The sequence below is a fragment of the Dendrobium catenatum genome, unplaced genomic scaffold (genome assembly GCF_001605985.2).
Source record: "Dendrobium catenatum unplaced genomic scaffold, ASM160598v2 fragScaff_scaffold_635, whole genome shotgun sequence".
NCBI lineage: Eukaryota > Viridiplantae > Streptophyta > Magnoliopsida > Asparagales > Orchidaceae > Dendrobium > Dendrobium catenatum.
Genome location: NW_021319097.1, coordinates 228,422 through 248,854, shown reverse-complemented (window position 1 = coordinate 248,854; position 20,433 = coordinate 228,422). Strand labels below are relative to the sequence as shown.

The following is a 20,433-nucleotide window of genomic DNA, read 5'->3' as shown; positions in this document are numbered from 1 at the left end:
TTATTATAATATATTTTAAATTATAATTAATCATTTTAAATCTTTTAACCACTTTAAATGCTTAATTATCCAATAAATGAATGTCAAATTTTTTTAACCGACTTAAATTCTGAATTGAATAGCCAAATAGTCACATATGATTTATCATAAATGTTGTCAAACAGTTTTCAGGATCTAACCCCCTTAGAATTTCGTAAGTCTAAATTTAGAGGATTTACGAAATCATATTTAAATGAAATCATGTGTGCTACCAAATAGCCCTACATATGTAAAAGCAATAAAATACCAATTAGGACAAATATCCAAACTTTATGCAAAATCCGCCAATCAAGAGAGAATATGATGAACATGCAAAATAAGGTCAAAGAGCCAGAGCACTGCAAGGAGATACCAGGCTTTACGTAGCAGGATAGGGCGGGATTTAATAAATCCTAGCATTAGCCGTATTTAACTTATATCACATCGATGCTTTCTGACAAACATCTATTCTTCTTCACATGTTGTTGCTCCCGTTAGTGCTTTCTCCGATGAGCTCCCGTTAATGCTTCCTCCACTGAGCTCCTATCACCACTTCCTGTTGCTATGTTGTCGAGGGTTTTTGGAAATTTTGGGGATGAGATTTGGGGAGTAAGAGAAGGTTCTGGGGATTTACATACATACCACTTTATTTCATGTTATTTATATATCTAATATCTAAAATATTAATATTAAATGTCTACCACTCATAGAAAAATATATAGGTGCATGCAATGAAATATTAAAATTTATATCAATGTTTTGGGGCAAAACCAACCTAAATTTTAGGGGGGGTGGGCAAACTTATAAGTAACTATTGATGTTGATTAGAATTTGGCTTGATCCTTCACTACAAGAAAATAGGTCAATAGCGGCCCCTATTTGTCCATATTCTTGATCGTCGTACAATTTGTAGATATATCGAGGGTCAAAGGAATAAAGACAAAAAAATAAATAGATGGGGACAAATTACATAAAGAATAATATAACCATTTTTTTTCGATAAGGCAATCCCCCCCCCCACACCATGTTGAAATTAATCAAATATAATTAAAAGTTAATAATTTAAGTATACTAATATTCTTTATCATTTAATTTTGATTAAACATAATTTGTCATATTTAATTAGTTTATGACTATTAATTAATGGTCTATTATGTTATTAATTATAATTTATTAAAAAGCAAACTTATAAGTAACTATTGGTTGATTAGTATATTTGGCTTGACCCTTCACTAACAAGAAAATAGGTCACAGCGGCCCTATTTGTTCATATTCTTGATCGTCGTACAATTTGTAGATATATCGAGGGTCAAAGGAATAAAGACAAAAAAAAAATAGATGGGGACAAATTACATAAAGAATAATATAACCATTTTTTTTTTGCCGATAAAGGCCACCCCTGCATTCCAAGCCGTTCCAGCCAGGCCCCCCCGTTCTTCCCCTCTCCCCCCCACCCCCCCAAATATGAAATTAATCATAATAATTAAAAGTTAATAATTTAAGTATACTAATATTCTTTATCATTTAATTTGATTAAACATAATTTGTCATATTTAATTAGTTTTATGACTATTAATTAATGGTCTATTATGTTATTAATTATAATTTATTAAAAAAAATCATGAATAAAATTAAAATCAAATACAATTAGAGAATATATATATATATATATATAATTGATCTCAACAATTAATATTAGCTAATTAAAATTTATTATCTTCAATTAATTTATATTATTTTAAAATTTTCTTTTATTTAAATATATGTTATTATTTAATTAGATTAGTATAATATTGATTGATTATTAGTTGAGATATTTATTTAGATTAACTATAATTTAATTAGTATAAGTAAGTTACAAGCAAAGTAAATACAATAAGATATGTAATGGTTAAAATTTTTAAATTCTAAAACAAATAGCCAAATAGTTTATCTGAATTTAACACATATCATACCAAATTGTTCTCAAAATTTAACTCACACAAAATTTTATAATTACTCAAATAATGATGAAGTAATCTCTCAAAATTTTTATTTAATTGAGAACAAAATAAAATGCAAAAATGAGTTGTTTCACAAAAAAAAAAAACTCAATGTGAATTAAACAATGAAATAAAAGTCATAAAGAAAATGAGAAGTTTCAATTGATAAGATTTCTTCCAAAAAACAAAACTTTCTTTAAACATTAATGGAAACTCTAAGGGTCCGTTTGGAAGAGCTTTTTCGATGCTTTGCTTTTCAAATAGCAACTAAAATTTTATTTGGTCATTATTTTATTGTTGTCTTCTTGATGTTTTTAACTAATTTATGTGATGAAAATTTATTTTTTGCAACTTAAGTAGTTAAGTTGCTTTTACCACAACAACTCGATCATCAACTTTATAAAATAATGCAGTCATCCCAAAGGCCCAAACGAATCCTACATGTAGTATGTTGATCCACAAAATGGCTTTTATCTATGTCAACACAAATCTATTTGACATTTACATTAGACTTCAAGGAACAGATCACAGCCATCAAAATTTCAACTTTTTAAGCTGAATAATAAACTAATCGATTTAAGGTGGTAGAGGATCATTTCTGGGTTCGACCCGAACCCAACGAGAAAACCCATTTTGACACCCATAGTAAATATGTATTAGGCATCATGTTATTATATATTTATATGGATAGCATTAATTTTATTTTAATCGCTCATAAATTAAAAATATGTTTAAATTTATGAAATAACTTAAATTCAATTGAAAATGAAATAATTACATGATATTATAAATTATTAGTTTAAAATTGAGAAAAATTATTATTATTATTTTATAAAAAATAGAAAAAATAAATATAATGAAAAATCATAGAAAATAACACAAAATAAGAATGTTAAGTAACTATTAAGTTATTTAAATAATATACTTTAAAATAAAGGGAGATTTACATACATACCACCTTATACTATTTCTATTTATATATTTAACAGCTAAAATTTTAATATTACATACATACCACCCATAGTTCATTTTCATATCAAATATGAGTGATAAAAATGAAATATATGAGTGGTATGAAGAAAATATGAGCGACATATTTGATATTAAAATAATATAGTGTTATGTATGTAATATTAAAATTTTGGGTGTTAGATATGTAAATATGAAGGTATAAAGTGGTATATATGTAAATTTCCCATAGCTTAACTTGTGTTATTTACATAATATACATTTAAAGTTAAAATTTATCATTCAAGTTATATATGGAAAATATCTATTCATTAAATTTTTTATTTCTTTTCACTTAATATGTAGATGATATGTCAAACACATATTGGGGACATAACATATTTTATTATTATGAGTGTTGGAACATCAAAACTAAGTCCCAAACAATCAAATCAACTCCAAAATCATTTAGGTTAAGTGCTTTCTAAAACATTTTTCAGTACGAAAAATTATAATTAAAAAAAAAATTATACTAAAAAATTATTTTAGAAAACAGTAAAAAAATTACCCCAAATAAAACCTTAATCTTATCTCTGAATTCGGTGACCAAACATCCAAAATTATTGGCCAGTTCAAAGTGAAGTTGCTTGAGACTTCATCAAACAGGCATCATTCAGTAAGAATTTTATCCTTAGAACTCATTTAAAATTATACATGTAATTAAACAATTTCTAGTTAGTTAGCCTCATTCAATATTAAAGGAAATATTTCTTAAGCCTAATCATGTACATTTATTTTTATTATTTAAATATAGCCTCTTATGTACTTATGAATTTTAACCAAATTCTATAAATAGAGGGTAAGATAATGAGCTATACATGGACATTCTAATAGAACCAATTCAACTTTCCTTTCCAACAAAGATAGAATAAAATCCCGAAACTTTTCTCTGTTATTATTTTCTTCATAGAAACTTTCTATATTAAGACTTTATTTGGGACAACTTTCTTACTACATCATGAAATAACTTTCTACTTTAAAAAATTGTAATTCAAAAATTTTTTTTGCTAAAAAACTATTTCATGAAGCAGCTTTCTAGTAATAAAATTTAAATTTTTTTTTACTAAAAAACTGTTTTAAGAAACATTAAGAAAGCTATCCCAAACAATCATTTGAGACAACTTTCTTACTATTTCTTAAAGCAGCTTTATACTAAAAAACTGTTTTAAGAAGCAGTAAGAAAACCATCCCAAACCAAGCGCATCTCTACATTCTTTTCGCAAAATGATGTCTGTTTGTAGTCCCCATAGAAGTGCTTTAATCATCTAGAGATTATACTGTGCGGTCATCGGACATAGCCTACCGTCCAGAGGCCAAACAGGTGCAATCACGTCATCTATTATCGAGCTCAATAACAAGCAATACCGAGCCACGGTACCGAGTAGGGATGACGTAGCATATTTTTATTGAGTTTTGGACGACGTTTAGTGTCCGCACCTAATAATTTTACCTAATCATGAATGTGTTGGCTGAAATAGCATCAGGACGGCCCATCTTTATATCAAACAGGAAAAAAAAAAGACAACAAAATAAACGAATGATAGCTGTATGGAGTAGAAATGTAGAGATAAAAAGAGTACTTTTTTCAGGTTCAAAACCCAGTCCATATCCATCAAATACAAACACATTCAAGCAGCACAAAAACGCTGCATTCATCTGTAATGTTCAAGAATGCTGTTCAAATTGAATTCAGCCATTCCTCAGCCCACAGAATATGGTCAGGGGCTGATTCATAAGTGGCAGAAAACGTAGGGCTCCAGGAAAGTTTATGCAGTCTGATTCAATGTGCTCGGTCTCTGATAACCTCAATGTCCATTTCAGTAGGATCTGTCGCCTGAATCTCGTAGTGGACTCCATCAAGCTCCTGCCTGAATAGAGCCTTGGATGTTGCATAAAGCATCTTGGCTCGAATTCGAGACATGGATGGGGACCTGGTTCAGCATGGCAATGCAAAAAATGAGGACTTCTGGTGAAAAAACCTAATAAGAATGTCAATGAAAGCAACATAAAAACATATAATTTTCCGGCTATTAACCATATAATTTTGTTAGGCCGGGTCTTGTTTACAGGAGGCGGACAAAAGCCGCCCCCTTTGATTTCGCCGCCCAAGCTAGTGGGCCCCACTAGGAGCCAGATAAACAGAGAGGGGGGCGAGAGGGAAAATTTGAATTAAGAGTTTGAATTAGGGAATTAATGTATTAAATAGTATGGGTTGTTTAGGGTTAGGATTATGCTTTTGTTTGATGGCTAATTTCGAAGTCTTGTTCCTTGGTGTCTTGGGCTCTAGCTTTTTCTAGAGATTGGGAGAGAGCAATCCTCCTCTCGAATTGAGGATCAATTGTATCTTGCTTTTGTCGCTCGGTTAGATGTATCCTTGATATAAAATTACTATTTTATTGAGATTTCCCTCTGATTTTGTGTTGTTTCCTGTTGTTTGTGCCGACCCCATGTAGTGGGATAAAGGCTTGATGTTGTTGTTGTAGTAGTACCAAAATAAAACATATTTAGGGTTAACTGGATAAATCACTCAGCATGTTTCTTAGTTCTGCTTGACAAATCACAACCAAAGTTTATTAGAACAACGCACACCCTAAGAAATGTTTCCTAATATAGAAGCTCATGGCAGCTAAAATTCTTGATCCCACAAGTAATAGATATTTTTCAAAGCATTTATGCATTTATGAATATTGGGCAATTCGAAAGGTAATTCAATAGAATACATATATTAGTATCTCATAAGTAAGAGGATAAACAAAAGTAACTCTCATTTATAGTTTATAAAACATTCGCTTCAATAATAAATGGATACACATTTTTCTGTATTCTCTAAAATTGAAAACAGAACATATGAGGTTACCATCTAGTGATATAATACATGCGCAAATTTTGTACAGGTTCCTAAGTCCATTTCAAAAAACAGTATCTTTATCACAAGATACCTTAGGACTAGACTCAGATTGAAGATACTTTACATTTTAAATCTCCTGAATTCAGAACTTCATGCATCCATATTTTAAAACTGAAGCGGCATGATATTTTAAGGCTCATATCACAAAGAAATGGACAAGAGCATAATAGACAATATATAATTTTAAGAAACCAACACACAAATTCAAAATCCACCCCAAGAAAATTTATATAATATGAACCTTAAATGTATAATGCACAAGTTTGATTGAGTGATACCTATTTCGATCAGAATACAACAGAAATAAAAACAATTAAAAGGTCCAAAAGTTAAGGAAATTACCAAGCAATGAAGAATATCTTGCTCTTCTGGCAATTTTCTTGGGTAACAAAGTCAAAATCATAGATGGCATATCTGCAATCATTTTCGGGTAGTGAAGACACAAAATCATTGTAGCTCTCTGCAGTGCCACCAGTCTTCTCAACAACAACCTCCTTTAGCTTCTCATCAATTTTGAAAATAACATATCGATGTGTTTTCTTCCTCTGAAGCTCTAAGAATGTGTCTTTGCACTGATTAGCGACACCCATCCCAGATGATGCACAAGACTGGAACAAAAGTAGCAAATCGACATAACAGAGAGCATCAGTGTTAGAACCATTGTGCCAGAAAGGCACAGCAGCACAAAACAAAATAAAATATGATTAGAAAATTGAAGCTTGTTTCATCTTCGCATACCAGATTTAGGCCACATAATTTATCATAAACACTATAAGCAATTTAAAAAATATAATCTCAAATTACTTTAATCCAACAGGACTTAAAATCCATATTAGCACACCAAAGTAAAGATTTCAAACAAATTCCTTAAGCTTACAATTCACAAAAACTGCACGTTTATCTCAGTTGTTTTCCAGCATACGGCCTTCTTGCAGATATAAATTATGTGTAAAAGAATGAAGTATCAAATGTCGTGTAAAGAGAATATCGAAGTCTTCATTTAAAGGAGAAGATGCTATCTACATTCTATCAGTCATAAACCACATAAGCCAATAGATCCTAGTAGAACCATAAAATCTGATACCACTTAGAAGGGAGGATGAACCAAAAGGGGATAAAAGTTTGACGGATATGTCAATGGTCAAACCTATTTTTAACTCAAAAACTTGGCCAATGGGAGAGGGTCAATCACTTGGTATTCTCCAACAACAACAACAACATCAAGCCTTTATCCCACTACGTGGGGTCGGCTACATGATTCCTTTTTTTTCCATTGTGTCCTATTAAAAGTCAAATTCTCGTTTAAATTCTCACTTGGTATTCTACACTAATATATTTTTTGACCATGTAATATAAGACTAAATCAAATGTTGTCATGTGCCTTAACAGAGTGAATGCGATACAATATGGTTTAGGAAAATGTAACATCAATTAGACAACTAAGGAGGAGGAGAAGGCACACGGGATTTTCTAGGCGTCTGGGAAGGAAGATATGAAGAAGAGTGGCCCCAGCTAGAATAGCAACCAAAGGCTTCTTCATTATCACCGTTAGCTTTATCTCATCTTTTGATGGCGTTAGATGAGCGGTTAAATGCTAATGATTAGCTAAGAAAATACAGTTAAAATTAGTAGCAATTCTACTTTAACCAACCAATTAAGTATTATTAACATTAAACAACCAGTTAGTAGCTGAGAAAATATAATTAGCAAATTATTATAATGTTCTTGTCCAAAAAGTTGTAGTGAACTAGGAGCTTTAATTAATGGAACTATCAATTCATTTTAGTTCAAGAGGATTGATATGGTAATTAATAGCTACTTAACTACTGATATCAATGCACCTAACAAAACATGCTTAATAAGATTGAGCCTAAATTACTTGTTTGATCCAAGATTAATAATTGTTTCACATTAGAATAAGGAACTGAAACCCCATCACAACCCAGATTTACTTTCTAAGTTGATGAATAATAATTGCATTATCTTTTAATTAGTCACAATTAGTCACACTTCCAACAAAAAGGATTTGGACAAAATCCAGACTGATCAGGCAAGATTAAATTATAGCACCAGAATTCATTAATCTTGATTGAATTGATCTAATCCTGATGTGAACATGTACAAAATGTTCAGTGCATCAACGGTTTTGAATTACAAAAAAAAAAATACTGAGCATAAAGTAATATATCTACCCCAAAAATAATGGAAATATTTATAAAGGCCTTCCTCCAAATATTCGGAATGAACAATTTATCAAGAGGTCCTACTATTCCTCAAACTCATCAGTCATGAAATATTGATTATACAATTTAAGAAAAGGGAGAATCCCAATTTGTTTTATTCTCTAACCAGCAAATTGCCAAATGAGTTATGTCATATACTGTTGGTACCACATTTCATCAGGAATTAGATAGGATTCACCTTAAATCCAGCCAAACATTATTCTTGAGGATTTCTTAAATCCCAAATATCAAAAACTAAGAATTTGGTTGGATTTACTAAATCCAAACCTAAATCATGGATTTAGTAACTCTTCCCAACAATAGGATTTAAAGAAAATGGGGATGCAAAATCCAAGAATTTAGTAATAAGTATTCTGACTTGCATCCAAATAGTTTTAATAATTCAACTCAGTTTAAAGATAAATATTGACAAACAGATAGCTTTTAGCACTTGGCACTCCCAATGGTTTGCTAAATCTGCATTCAAATGATCTACTAAATCCAGATTTACCCAGCCAAAAGAAGCCATTTCTCCAAAAAATTAAATACAAATAAAATCCACTAACAAGAATAACAACAAAAGCCTAAATTAGATCGTTCCTAAATATCCGCAAACTAGTTTCTTCCCAAATCCCAACCCTCCAGAACAATTTTGATCACATAATGACACCTTAAAGCAAAAAAATTCGCACCAAATCGACCCACGAAAACTCGGACAACATCTAATTCCAGCACAACAAAAAAAAGCAAGATCACGACCAAGAATAACAGTCGACTCAATCCAAATTCAAAAGAATCACGATCCAAATGCAATGAAAGACCTATAAAACAACTTCCACTGACTAACAATCGCGATACCACAGAAGAACCAAGGTCTTACATAGGATCGGAGGAGAGCCATCTCGAGCAGGCGAGAGGTAAACCGATAATATCCACTTTCTCTCGGTGGGAGAAGAAGAGTAGATTGAAGAAGAAACAGAAGCGAAATATAATCGAGACGGAAGAGCAATGGCTTCCTTTCTCCAAAGTTAGCGTGCGAAATAGGCGGAACCTTCGACTTTTAGTGGCGGGCAATTTACTGTCTTACGACCGTCAGATCCGATCGGACGGTCAGTGGAAGGTAGTTTGGTCTAGCCTGCTACTTGCACGGTAAGGGAAATGCCGTGGTTTGATCTCAGCCGTTGGTTTAAACTAGCTGGACCGTTGTTTTTTAACCCGTGGTATTACCGTATTTGAGTGGATAACCTAATTACAGCAGCCTTACATTTTAGAATAATTCAACGATGTAGCTGTAATTATTTGATTGCCACGTCATTAGATAAACATTTAGCTGCCGTTGGTTTGAAGTAAAAGGATGGTAAAACCGTAAAATATTTTAAATGCAGAGTCTTTTAAAAATATTGATATTTGATTTGAAGTAAATTAATGCACGTAAAATTTTGTTGCATTTGAAATTTAGCATTTTTTTCTTGGTGAATTAAAAAATTCTCATATTCTATGAGTTTCAAATACACTATAAATTCATCATTTTTTGCTGCCGCTACCAGTACTGTCATCATCGTCCACCGTTTGCCACCATCATCCACTGGCCACCACCGCCGACCACGACCCCCACCATCGTTGACTGCCACCCACTACCATCCATTGACCACTGACCGTTGATCATATATTGTTGTCACTACCAACAACTGTCAGCCACCGCCCACCACTATTGTCATTGTCACTATCCACCATGTTCGTCGCCACCGGCCACCACCATCGTAACCCAACCCCGCTCACCTCCAGCTACTACTAGCAATCATCATCGTTGTAGGCCACACACTCTTGGGAATTTACATTGCACCTATTTTACTTCAAATCAAATAAAAAAGAAATCTCATGCATTCATTTTATACTCATTCAAACAACTACATGTAATTTCATTTACATTGAATTATTTTTTCATCCAACAAAATATCCCCTTCCCATTTCTCTCCTTTTTTTTAACTAAACCTTAAATAAATAAAAATGATATATATTGATCAGTGGGAGGAAATTTTGAAAATTGCTGAGGTCAATGTTAAAAATTACATGCATGCAAGAACGCACATTAATCATGCACATTCACGTGTTGATTGTGTTTTTTGTGTGTCCAAAAAAATTGCTGAGGTCAACGCACTTGGGCGGCTTGTTATTCGTGCCCTAGAGCAAGCAGGCACTACTGGTGTTAGCAGTGACGGAGCCAAAAAATTTATTGAGAGGGGGACTAAATTATTTTATTAAAATTTCTCTCAACTTTTTTTATATTAATTGGGCTTAAGACCGGCATAGACAGTTTTAATTTTTTTTTAATTATTATCCAAAAATGTATAATATTAAATATAAGATAGTAAACAACTTACAATTTACAATATTAAATATAAGATTTGTGATTTCTTCATCTTAGAAAGCAATTTTTTGAAAAACTATGCATTTTATTTTAATTCCTCAAAAGTGAGGATTTCAGTTTGTCTCTCATAATGATTGAAAGCAAAAAAAAAAAAAAAAAAAAAAAAAAAAAAAATTTTTCAAAAAAAAAAAAAGATTTTCTAAAGATTGCTTTGTATTTTACGACCAACCAAATGAGCCCTTAAAGTTCTAATAAAAAACTTAAAGAGTTATAGTTGGGATTTTAACAAAGAAAAGCCATAAATAGGAAAACCAGCGAACAAAGCTACAAACTTTTCCGACAAGTTATGAACTTCAGCTTCTCTCCTCTTCGAGCCAAATCGCTGTGAGTCGATGCCACTGGTTTCGCTACCTCCTCCGCCGCCTCCTATAATAGTACACATCAGCAAACCCCAACAATTTATCCATCAAATCCATCTCAAGCGATCTGCTCCTGTGCCGCAGACGAGCGGGAATGCCCGCCGCCGTAGCTGATATCCATAAATCTTTGAATTTGAATCTATTGAATTTTTTTTTTCAAACCAATCAGCGCGACACTTCAATTTAGTTGTTTTATTTTATTTTGTTTTTTTTATTTCGGACAGTTTTAAAAAACTGCTTGTGTTTCCTATGGTTATATATTTTCGGTGAAGAAGCAAAAGAGATATTTTACACTCTGTTTTTCTTTGCCCGTGAAGTATTTAGAAACATAAAAGTTTTTTTTTTTCTTTGTTATATTTTTTTGCTTCCAATAATCTGCTTCCCTTGCTTCCAAAGAAGACTCATTCCTAAAGCTTTGCTATCTTATAAACATTTTTTTAATTATACAATGGTCTAAAGTATTTTTGGGGTTCTAACACCATTTTTTAAAATTATTAACTCAATTTCAACAGTTTTGGAGTCCAACAAAACCTCTACAATAATTTTTGATCTATTTTAAAATATCTTGATAAACATTTTCAATAATTGTGACTCTAATCAACAGCCCAATTGAGCCTAGATCAAGCAATTAACGTGTAATAGTCCAACTTTTTGAACAATTTAAAATTTCCAAATTTCCCATAACTTTTCTCGTGGAAGCGTTGTAGCAGTGGGTAGAGCGGCGCCCTAGCACTGTACTCTTTGGAATTCTTGAAAAATAATTCAATGCAAGGGCGCTGTGAGCAACGCCGTAGAATTGTGACATTTATATGTAGCATTATGGCATTGGAACTTTTATTTCGTCCGGTGTAAAGATGCAGACCTCGGTATAGGCACGATTTTACCTACAACCGGATGTTCCTCTGCATCCGGTCGGAGGACGTAATAATTGGCTTCAGGCACTAAAAAGAGTTTTAATATTATTTAATGTAAATATCCTTGTCATCCACTCCACTCTCCCCCTCACTTCAGTTGTCTTGGCCAGGAAGGAAAGGAAGAAGAAGGGAAGAAGGAGAGAGGAGAGAGAAGGCGGGCAATTGGTCGCAGATTCATTTCGTTGTTTTTATAAGAAAAAAAATTTAGATTTTTTTAGGTAACTTTTAGGCTTCGTTTGTTTTTTTTTGTGCTTTTGTAAAACACAGTTTTAAAAAATATTAGTTCAGAAAATGGAGTTTTCTAAAGGAGAAGCACATTTAAAAAGCATTCTCAAAACTGCAGAAAAATGAGAAAAAAGGAGTTATTGGGAACGTGATTTGACGAACCAAACAACACAAAAAAAAAAAAAAATTCCTCCGTTTTAGGAAACGGAGAAGGCAAAAAAACGCTCAAACAAACAAAGCCTTAATCTACTCCTATTTTCAAATATTTCAATTTCTATTGTTTGATTTCTCTCAAAGAGATTTTAACGGCATATCTTCGATTTTAGTAAGTTGCTATCGTGTAACTTTTTATAAATTGTATTACTGTGTATTCTAAACAAATTGACTAGATTATTTTGTATTACCATTGAATTGAGATTTATTTCTTTTCATATGAATATAAGAGGAATGATAATTTTGGTATTATTGATACAATTACATTGTTAAGACAATCATGATGAATGAGTACAAGTATGTGAATGAGTAATAACGGGTTATTATTTCTTTTGCAATAATGTCAGTGTAAATATGGCAAGGTTGGTTATTAACTAAGGCTGGTTGAAGACTGTTTTATACTATATAAGATGGTGGATCAACGAGCTTTTCTTTAAATATTGTGATTTGTATGATATCTTCTACTGATTCACGTGATTTAAAGATTCAAAATTATAAGGAGTTAATTAATGTACTGATGCTAGGGGTTGGATCCAATTTTTTTTTATTTGGGGCACAATTTATTGAATTTTTTTTTTAAAAATTCTTAACCTTTTTCATTTGAGCTTGGGACCAATATTGTAACATTTTTTTTTTAAATCATCAATAAAAAAAGATATAACATATAATAAAGAAAAAAACTTACAATTGAGAATGTTAAATCTTAATATTCTTTGTACATATTACTTATAATGCCTTCTGTCGAGTCTGTATATTTTGAAATCATTGTGCAATTATTTCATTTTCAATGATGCTAGGGGTTGGATCCATTTTTTTTTATTTGGGGCACAATTTATTGAATTTTTTTTTTAAAAAATTCTTAACCTTTTTCATTTGAGCTTGGGACCAATATTGTAACATTTTTTTTTTAAATCATCAATAAAAAAAGATATAACATATAATAAAGAAAAAAACTTACAATTGAGAATGTTAAATCTTAATATTCTTTGTACATATTACTTATAATGCCTTCTGTCGAGTCTGTATATTTTGAAATCATTGTGCAATTATTTCATTTTCAATAATATTAAATATATTCTTTTCTATATAAGTAAGTAGACATCATCCATCAAGGAGTCTCTTATACTATTGTGTAAATGATTTTCTATAATATTCATTGCAGAGAATGCCCATTTGACTATTGTTGTAATAATTGATAATATTAGTGCAAACTTTATTAGTAGAAACATCAAAGGATAAATATCATTTTTCCTAGTATCCAATATTTTTTCTAAGCAAGTTTCTCGAGTTCTTTTAAATTGATAAATGCATTGTTCGATTTCACTTCAATGATAAAATTCTCAATTTGATTGTCTAATATGATGAGAACCATTTTTAAATAAATATGACGGATAAAATTTTGCCAGATGTAACAATTGTTATTTATCAAAAGCTAAAAATAAATAACACGGATTCAAACATTTCATGTACATAAGTAAATCTATATATAATTTCATCAAACTTGTAATCAAGCTCTTGAAATTACATATCTATCACTATATAAAATAATTTGATTTGATAATGATGTATAATTATGATAGTATGAGTACGATGCCTTGATCTACCTCACATTACAAATGTATCAATCATATTTTGGAATTTTTATGTTATTCTTCTCACAAAATAATACAAGTTCTTTAAACAAAATATCTCACCTGTCATCTCTCATAATTTGAAGCCTTTGCTTAGATAAATTTATCAAATTCATGGCATTTATAATATCCTGATTGTTTTTTTTACATTACTTGTGATAACTCATTTGTAACTCTTAATATAATATTCATCATATACAAATTTAAAACTCTGCATGGTATCAAGTAGAGCTAATACTTCACTTTTTTATTCACTGCTAGATTTATCTTGTATTACTATCTCAAGAACTTCAGTTATAGATCCAAACAAAATAACTAAACTGAAGAGTGAATTAGTGCAAATTCCAACAAGTATTTCATAGCCTTTGAAGAGCATCTTCCTGATTTAAATCTCTACCTTTCATAACTCCCCAACTTTCTAGTTGCTCAATAATTTTATTGTAATGTTTTTCTCTTAGTATATCTATTCTTTATCATGAAATACCAATATTATTTATCAAATTAATAATTGTGTTAAAAAATGAAGCAACTTGAATATGATTTTTTGCGATCGCAATTAATACTAATTGGAGTTGGTGCACAAAATAAAGTACTTAACAAGCAGAACACTTTTCTTTAATGATCAATATTTTTAATCTATTAAACTCACCCCGCATGTTGCTAGCTCCATCATAACCCATATTTAACAAAAAGTGATTCAATAGCCTTCTTTAGTATTAAAGCTTATGTCTCTGTTAAATGAACAATCTCAATAAAACGCTCAATAACACAATAGTGTTTATCAACATAAGGTAAAGCAATAAAAACTTATTTTTTGATCGATATATCATGGGATTCATCCAGCAAAATTACAAACATATCATTTTTTAATTCATTGATCATGACATTTGAAACCTCAATTGCAGTAGTATGTGTGATTTTTTTTTTTATATTTTTGGAGCAATTAACTTATTATTTGGAGTTGCATTATCTAAAAAAACTTTATTGATGTCTTATTTGTGATTATCAAGAAAGTATAAAAGTTTTAAAAAAATTATCTTGATTTTTCATATTCCTTCGATTCATCATAACTATGAAAGGCTAATTCTTGTTGTAAAAGGAAACATGTACAATCAACACATTCATTTAATCGTGTACGATAATCATTGCAATTTTGATCAGAACGTCTTTCGAAAGCAAATCTGATATCTCTTTCTTGATTCATTAAATCTTCACATTTTTTCCTAGCAATGTTATGAGCACTATTGATATTCCAAAAATAAATATGATTTTTTTTTTCAATTTCTAAAACCCTTTATATCAAAACTATCACTGCTAGCCTGCTCTCCAATGTTAGGTCTATACATATAACAAAATAAACAATTGGTTGAATCCTTGGTGAAATTATATTCTAGCCAAACTTTGTGATCATCAAATCATGCATGATTAAATCTTCAAAAAAAATTTGCAATTAATGTGAAAATTCATGACGTGGTTGACACAATCCTTTTAGCAAGTAGTCTCTATGCACACTATTCCTCTCATTAGGATAATAATCTAATTTTTTTCTTAAACTAGGATCAACAACGAGATCAGTCAAATTTATTTCTACAATGCTCTATTTATATATCTTGTGAATTGGAATCACTACATAAAATTTTTTGATCATCTCATTCGGCTTTTCTTTTAAAATATATCTTAATATTTAAGTTGAATAAAAATATAATTAACAAATTTATAATATTGAAAGATAAAATAAATTGTCACAAGTTTTCATTATTAAAAAATAAAAGTTAAGCATGGAAATAGAGACAATATATCTTACTGAGAGATAGTGGAGGAGTTAGAAATTTTATTGAGGAGGGGTCTAAATTAAAATAGTTTAATTTTTCATCTCATTATCAGATCCAAGAGGAGCTGTAATATTAAAATTAAGGATGCAAATAACATGGCCTTTAGATTTTAGATCGAAGACATAAATATCTACCACGGGCATTCTCCATTTGGGGGTGAGAGATTAGCGTAAGGAAAAGTGAAAGTCGTGCTCAAGATCTTGAGTCGCGAGTCATGAGAGAGAAGCAAATGGGAAAACGAAGCAGATCTTTTGGGTCGAGGGATAAAATTTACACGAGATTCTTCAAAATATTTTCATTTTAACTAATTTAAGTGAGTTTAAAATCCATTCATTTTAATACAATTTCAGCTAAAATTTACTCGAGATTCTTAAAAATAAAGTTTCAAATAAAAGTCAAAGATTTCAGCTAAAATTTATGTATTTTTTTAATGAGATTTTAATAAAAAAATATAGATAAAAAGGAAATACATTGATTGCAGAGGACAACACACTTTAAAATCTATATAAATAGAAATATAAAATGCAATTATATCTACAAAGTTTTACTCTAATATTATTTGTATGCAATAAAAAAACTCTTAAAAATTAATTATTTGCTAGGAAAGGAAGCATCCCTTTCCACTTTGCTTGGTGGTGAACTGATTTTTTTTTTTTTTAGGGGCCCCCCCCCCCCCTTCCTCTGCCCTTGTTGAGAGAATAATAATATCAAGTAGATTGTAGACAAAATCTCTCTTACTATATCATTATTCATATAAGAAGATTAAATTAAAAAAAAAAAGAATCATACCATCAGTAGAGTTGCACCATTAAAACTAAATTTAATTAATGCAAATCAAATAAATATTTAATGAAAAAAACACTTGATTGAAGAGAAATATGAATGGTGCGTTATGGTCCAATTCTTACTTCTTAGTGTAGAAAGGTATTTATGAATCCATATCTCTTCTTTGAGAGAGAGAGAGAGAGAGAGAGAGAGAGAGAGAGAGAGAGAGAGAGTTGACTTAAAGAAGCGAGGGACTCCGAACTATCCATGAGGAGCGAGGAGCCGAGGGTGACGAGTCGATGACTGGTAGTACAGAAGGAAACTTGGAGGGAATGCAAGTTTGGGGAGAAGCACGGAAGGGGAAAGGAGGCAGACGGAGAAGTGTGAAATGGTGGAAGCAATATAAAGAAAGAATAATAGGCTTTATTTTTCCTTAATAAAGTCTTACCATAACTATTTTTTAACTATCACTAGCCTTAATTAAGAATTATTTAATAGGCCAGAGGGGGCCCCTGTGCCTAAGGCCCGTATAATAAATTCGTCGCTGGCCCACGATCAAGAGTGATGACTCTGATTATTGAAAGCCACATGATATTGATTTACTGTAACTAGAAAAATATCGCACAAGCCATAACTCCTTTCTTATTTAGAGTGATTGCTTGGACATGCATATTAGATATTGATTTACTTTTCTTTAACATATGATTAAGTTATTGATTTAATACTAAAACATAATAACTAAATATCATTTGTACACTCGTACTAGTCGTATATGATCCCTATATAAACTTTATGTATTGTTATAAATTTTTTGACAATTTTCATAGATATTTCACTGCTACGACATTTGGTCTAAGAATGATAGTTTATAGTTTTACTGTTTCAACGTTCATTTTGTATTATTTTACATACTTTACTATTATAATATATGTTTTACTGTTTCTACATTATGCCTTTTACTATTTATGCATATATTTATGCTCATATATATATAAGTACTACTATGAATCCAATGATTACATGCATAATGTTCCATTTCCTTGCTTTGAGTTAAGTAATATGGTTTTAGTGACCAGCTTGGCTTTTTAAGTTCAATATATATGATTTAATGAATTCAGGCCAGGAAAGAAGATTGAGAGTGTGAGATTGAACATATACAAGATTCTTCATTCTTTACTATCATCTTCTCTTTGAGTTATTCTTTTGTGCTGAGGAGTGGTCAAATAATATGTTGTATTTGTATGACTTCTAGCTTCCGTATAAGATTTTTGAAATAATGAACACACATGTATATTGATATTTTGATGAATAGATATGTTTATGTTGGTATTTTATTATTGGAAGAAATTAATTAGCTATGGTTATTATTATTAAAAAATAAAAGATATAATTTATTTCAATTTATATTTTGAGGCATGACATAACATGTAGTTAGAAATTTCCAAAATTAGTCAGAGTATTAAATGATATCCAAATTTTATATAGTTTAATCAAATCAAATATCATGATGAGATGAATCTAATAAGCTTACGATTTCTCAATTTCAACATTATTAAAATGCTTACTTGAAGGAAAAAAATGATACAATGAATTAATCTAGGTTGTTATGTGCATTATTTTAGATTTTGGACATATTATTAAAGAATGCACTTTTAAACTATATAAATAGGCCGTCATTATATGCATGAGACATAATGGATTGAAGAGAAGAATGAGAGATATCCACAGTTGAGTTGCCATCACCCAAACACTACATTGGACAAAGCCATCCAATCAATATCTTTGGACCACCACCATCCAACCATGTTTTCAAACTAAAATCATTTGACCAATATTATTAGATCTACATCATCTAACAACTTCCCTTTGGACTGCCATTGCTTGATTATGATCCCCCAATAATTATTTCCCGACTATGAACTCTTGATCTTTATTATCTAACTATAATCTCCCAATCATCATTGCTATGACCACAAAAAAAATGAACAAATTAAATTGGAGGCTAACTAAGCTCAATCCCATTTACTTAAAAGCCTTTTTAAGCTCAACTTATGTCAAGCCTTAAGGTCTTATTGGAAATTTTACACTCAAACTTAATTAAATCCCTGAAGTGACTGTGTTCTAGAGTCAACTGAAACTTTCACATTCTAGATTGGGCGTAAGTTATGGGCTTTCGTGTTCCCCTAACACTTCATCCCCAACGCTTCGCTAGGGCTATGCCCAAGCCACCGGTGCATCCCACTCACTAGTGTGCCTTCACCAGTTTTCACCAACATTTGCTCGAATGCTTCCGGTTAGGGTTTTCTACTCTCGATCTTCATTTACTTGCCTCGTCTAGGTAACTTCCTTCCTTTCTCCTTATCTTTTCTTGCTATTTTTCTACCTTTGGCAGAATTTTTTTGTTAGAATGACAGTTAATCGCTTGATAGACCGGAGTTTTTTCGGTGACAAATCGCAACCTAATTCTTTCCATGATGCTCTATCTGGGGACTCCTCATCAAATTTTCTTGTACTTAAGATTTCCTAGCACAATGGCTTGCTTGCTTTGTTGATTTTTGAAGTAAAAAGATGGCGTTAACACTGCCTTTTGAATTTTTGTTGGTTGGGAAGTTTCCTGGGCGGCGTTCGCCAATAGATGCGATTCGAAGATTTTTCTTTAACTTGAAATTGGTTGGTGGTTTTTCCATTACTGTACTCAAATCTGAAGAATGCTTTGATCAAGTTAATGAATGATTTAGACTACCATAGAGTTTTCTCTCATTGATCATATTTTGTGAACAATTGATTCATGAAGTTGTTCGAGTGGACTCCCCATTTTAATGTTAATGTGGAATCCCCTACCATCCCGAGTTAGGTCTCCTTCCCTAATCTGCGTCCTCACTTCTTTTCTCCCCGTATTCTACATAGTTTGAGCTCTTTGTTTGGCAGCCCCTTAAGAATGGATAATACAACTTCTAATGGGTATAGGCCTTCAATTGCACTTATTCTTGTGGAGTTAGATGATACTAAACATTATCCTGATCAAGTCTGACTTGGTTCTTAAACTCTAGGCTACATTTAATTTATGGAAATGGATGAATTTCCCTCTTATTATGCTCATTGTAAAATTTTGGGTCACTCAAAAGTGGAGTTTCACATTTTACATCCTTATATGGTTAGTAATGTTAATGCGGATGCTAATGTAAATGTGGATCCTTTATGAAAAAAAAAATGATATTATCTTAACTGTTGCTCCTATTGTAGATGTGGTTAGTGCCTTGGAGGTTAATGATTATGAACAAGAAAATGTGTATGTTGATGGTTCTTTTTAGGAAAATATTGTCCCTTGCAATGGAGGCTAGACGGTTGAACCTTAGGTTAAGGACGTCTCTAATCATTTGTTAAATGATATGGTGGTTTTTCAATGATGGCTCTAATGTTTCCTCTACTTGTAAGGACCTGTTTTGTGATGGCAGTGAGAGAATTTGTGAGTTGATTCCTTCAGCCATTGATTTGGACATTGTGAAATGGCCAAATTTGGAACTTTGTCAGAATAATATATAGGTGGTTAATGAATTTTCTAATGATTTGGAGACTCTGGTTGGCCCAAAGGGGAGTAATCATGTGAGTGAGCTTGTGCTTGTTGATAGTGATGAGGTTGGTAATGCTTTGGATACTCCCGATCGTTTAAGTGTTTCTTCTTCTTATGGTTTTGATTATGTGGATATAATGTTGTTACACCTCTTATTGAGGTGCCTATATCTGTTATGTCCAGTGAGCTTTGTTTACTCATCTTGTTTGTAAATCAAGGGATTATGAGGTGATGCATGGTGACTGATTACATATTGGCAATTCTTTAGATAGTGGGGAGGAAATTATTGAGAAAGATTTGGATTCGTGAGATAATTTTGATTTAAGTACTACTCAATTTACTGAGGATAGTGGTTCT

General features: G+C 31.3%; 1 protein-coding gene across 1 annotated transcript; it reads right to left on the bottom strand.

Annotated features, from left to right (window-relative positions):
* Positions 1-4,559: 4,559 nt before the first annotated feature.
* Positions 4,560-9,169, bottom strand: LOC110109315 (actin-depolymerizing factor 11-like). Its single transcript, XM_020843762.2, has 3 exons — positions 9,019-9,169; positions 6,259-6,524; positions 4,560-4,939 (listed from the first exon to the last, which is right to left on the bottom strand). The coding sequence occupies exons 1-3, from the start codon at positions 9,037-9,039 to the stop codon at positions 4,789-4,791; spliced, it is 438 nt and encodes a 145-aa protein (XP_020699421.1). The 5' UTR covers positions 9,040-9,169; the 3' UTR covers positions 4,560-4,788.
* Positions 9,170-20,433: the final 11,264 nt, after the last annotated feature.

Coding starts and splice junctions, on each gene's coding strand:
- LOC110109315 (XM_020843762.2), bottom strand. CDS start 9,039: ATGGCTCTCCTCCGATCCTAT. Junction 6,525..9,018: donor TGGCTCTCCTCCGATCCTAT/GTAAGACCTTGG, acceptor CTTTTGTTCCAG/TCTTGTGCATCATCTGGGAT. Junction 4,940..6,258: donor AAGATATTCTTCATTGCTTG/GTAATTTCCTTA, acceptor ATGCTGAACCAG/GTCCCCATCCATGTCTCGAA.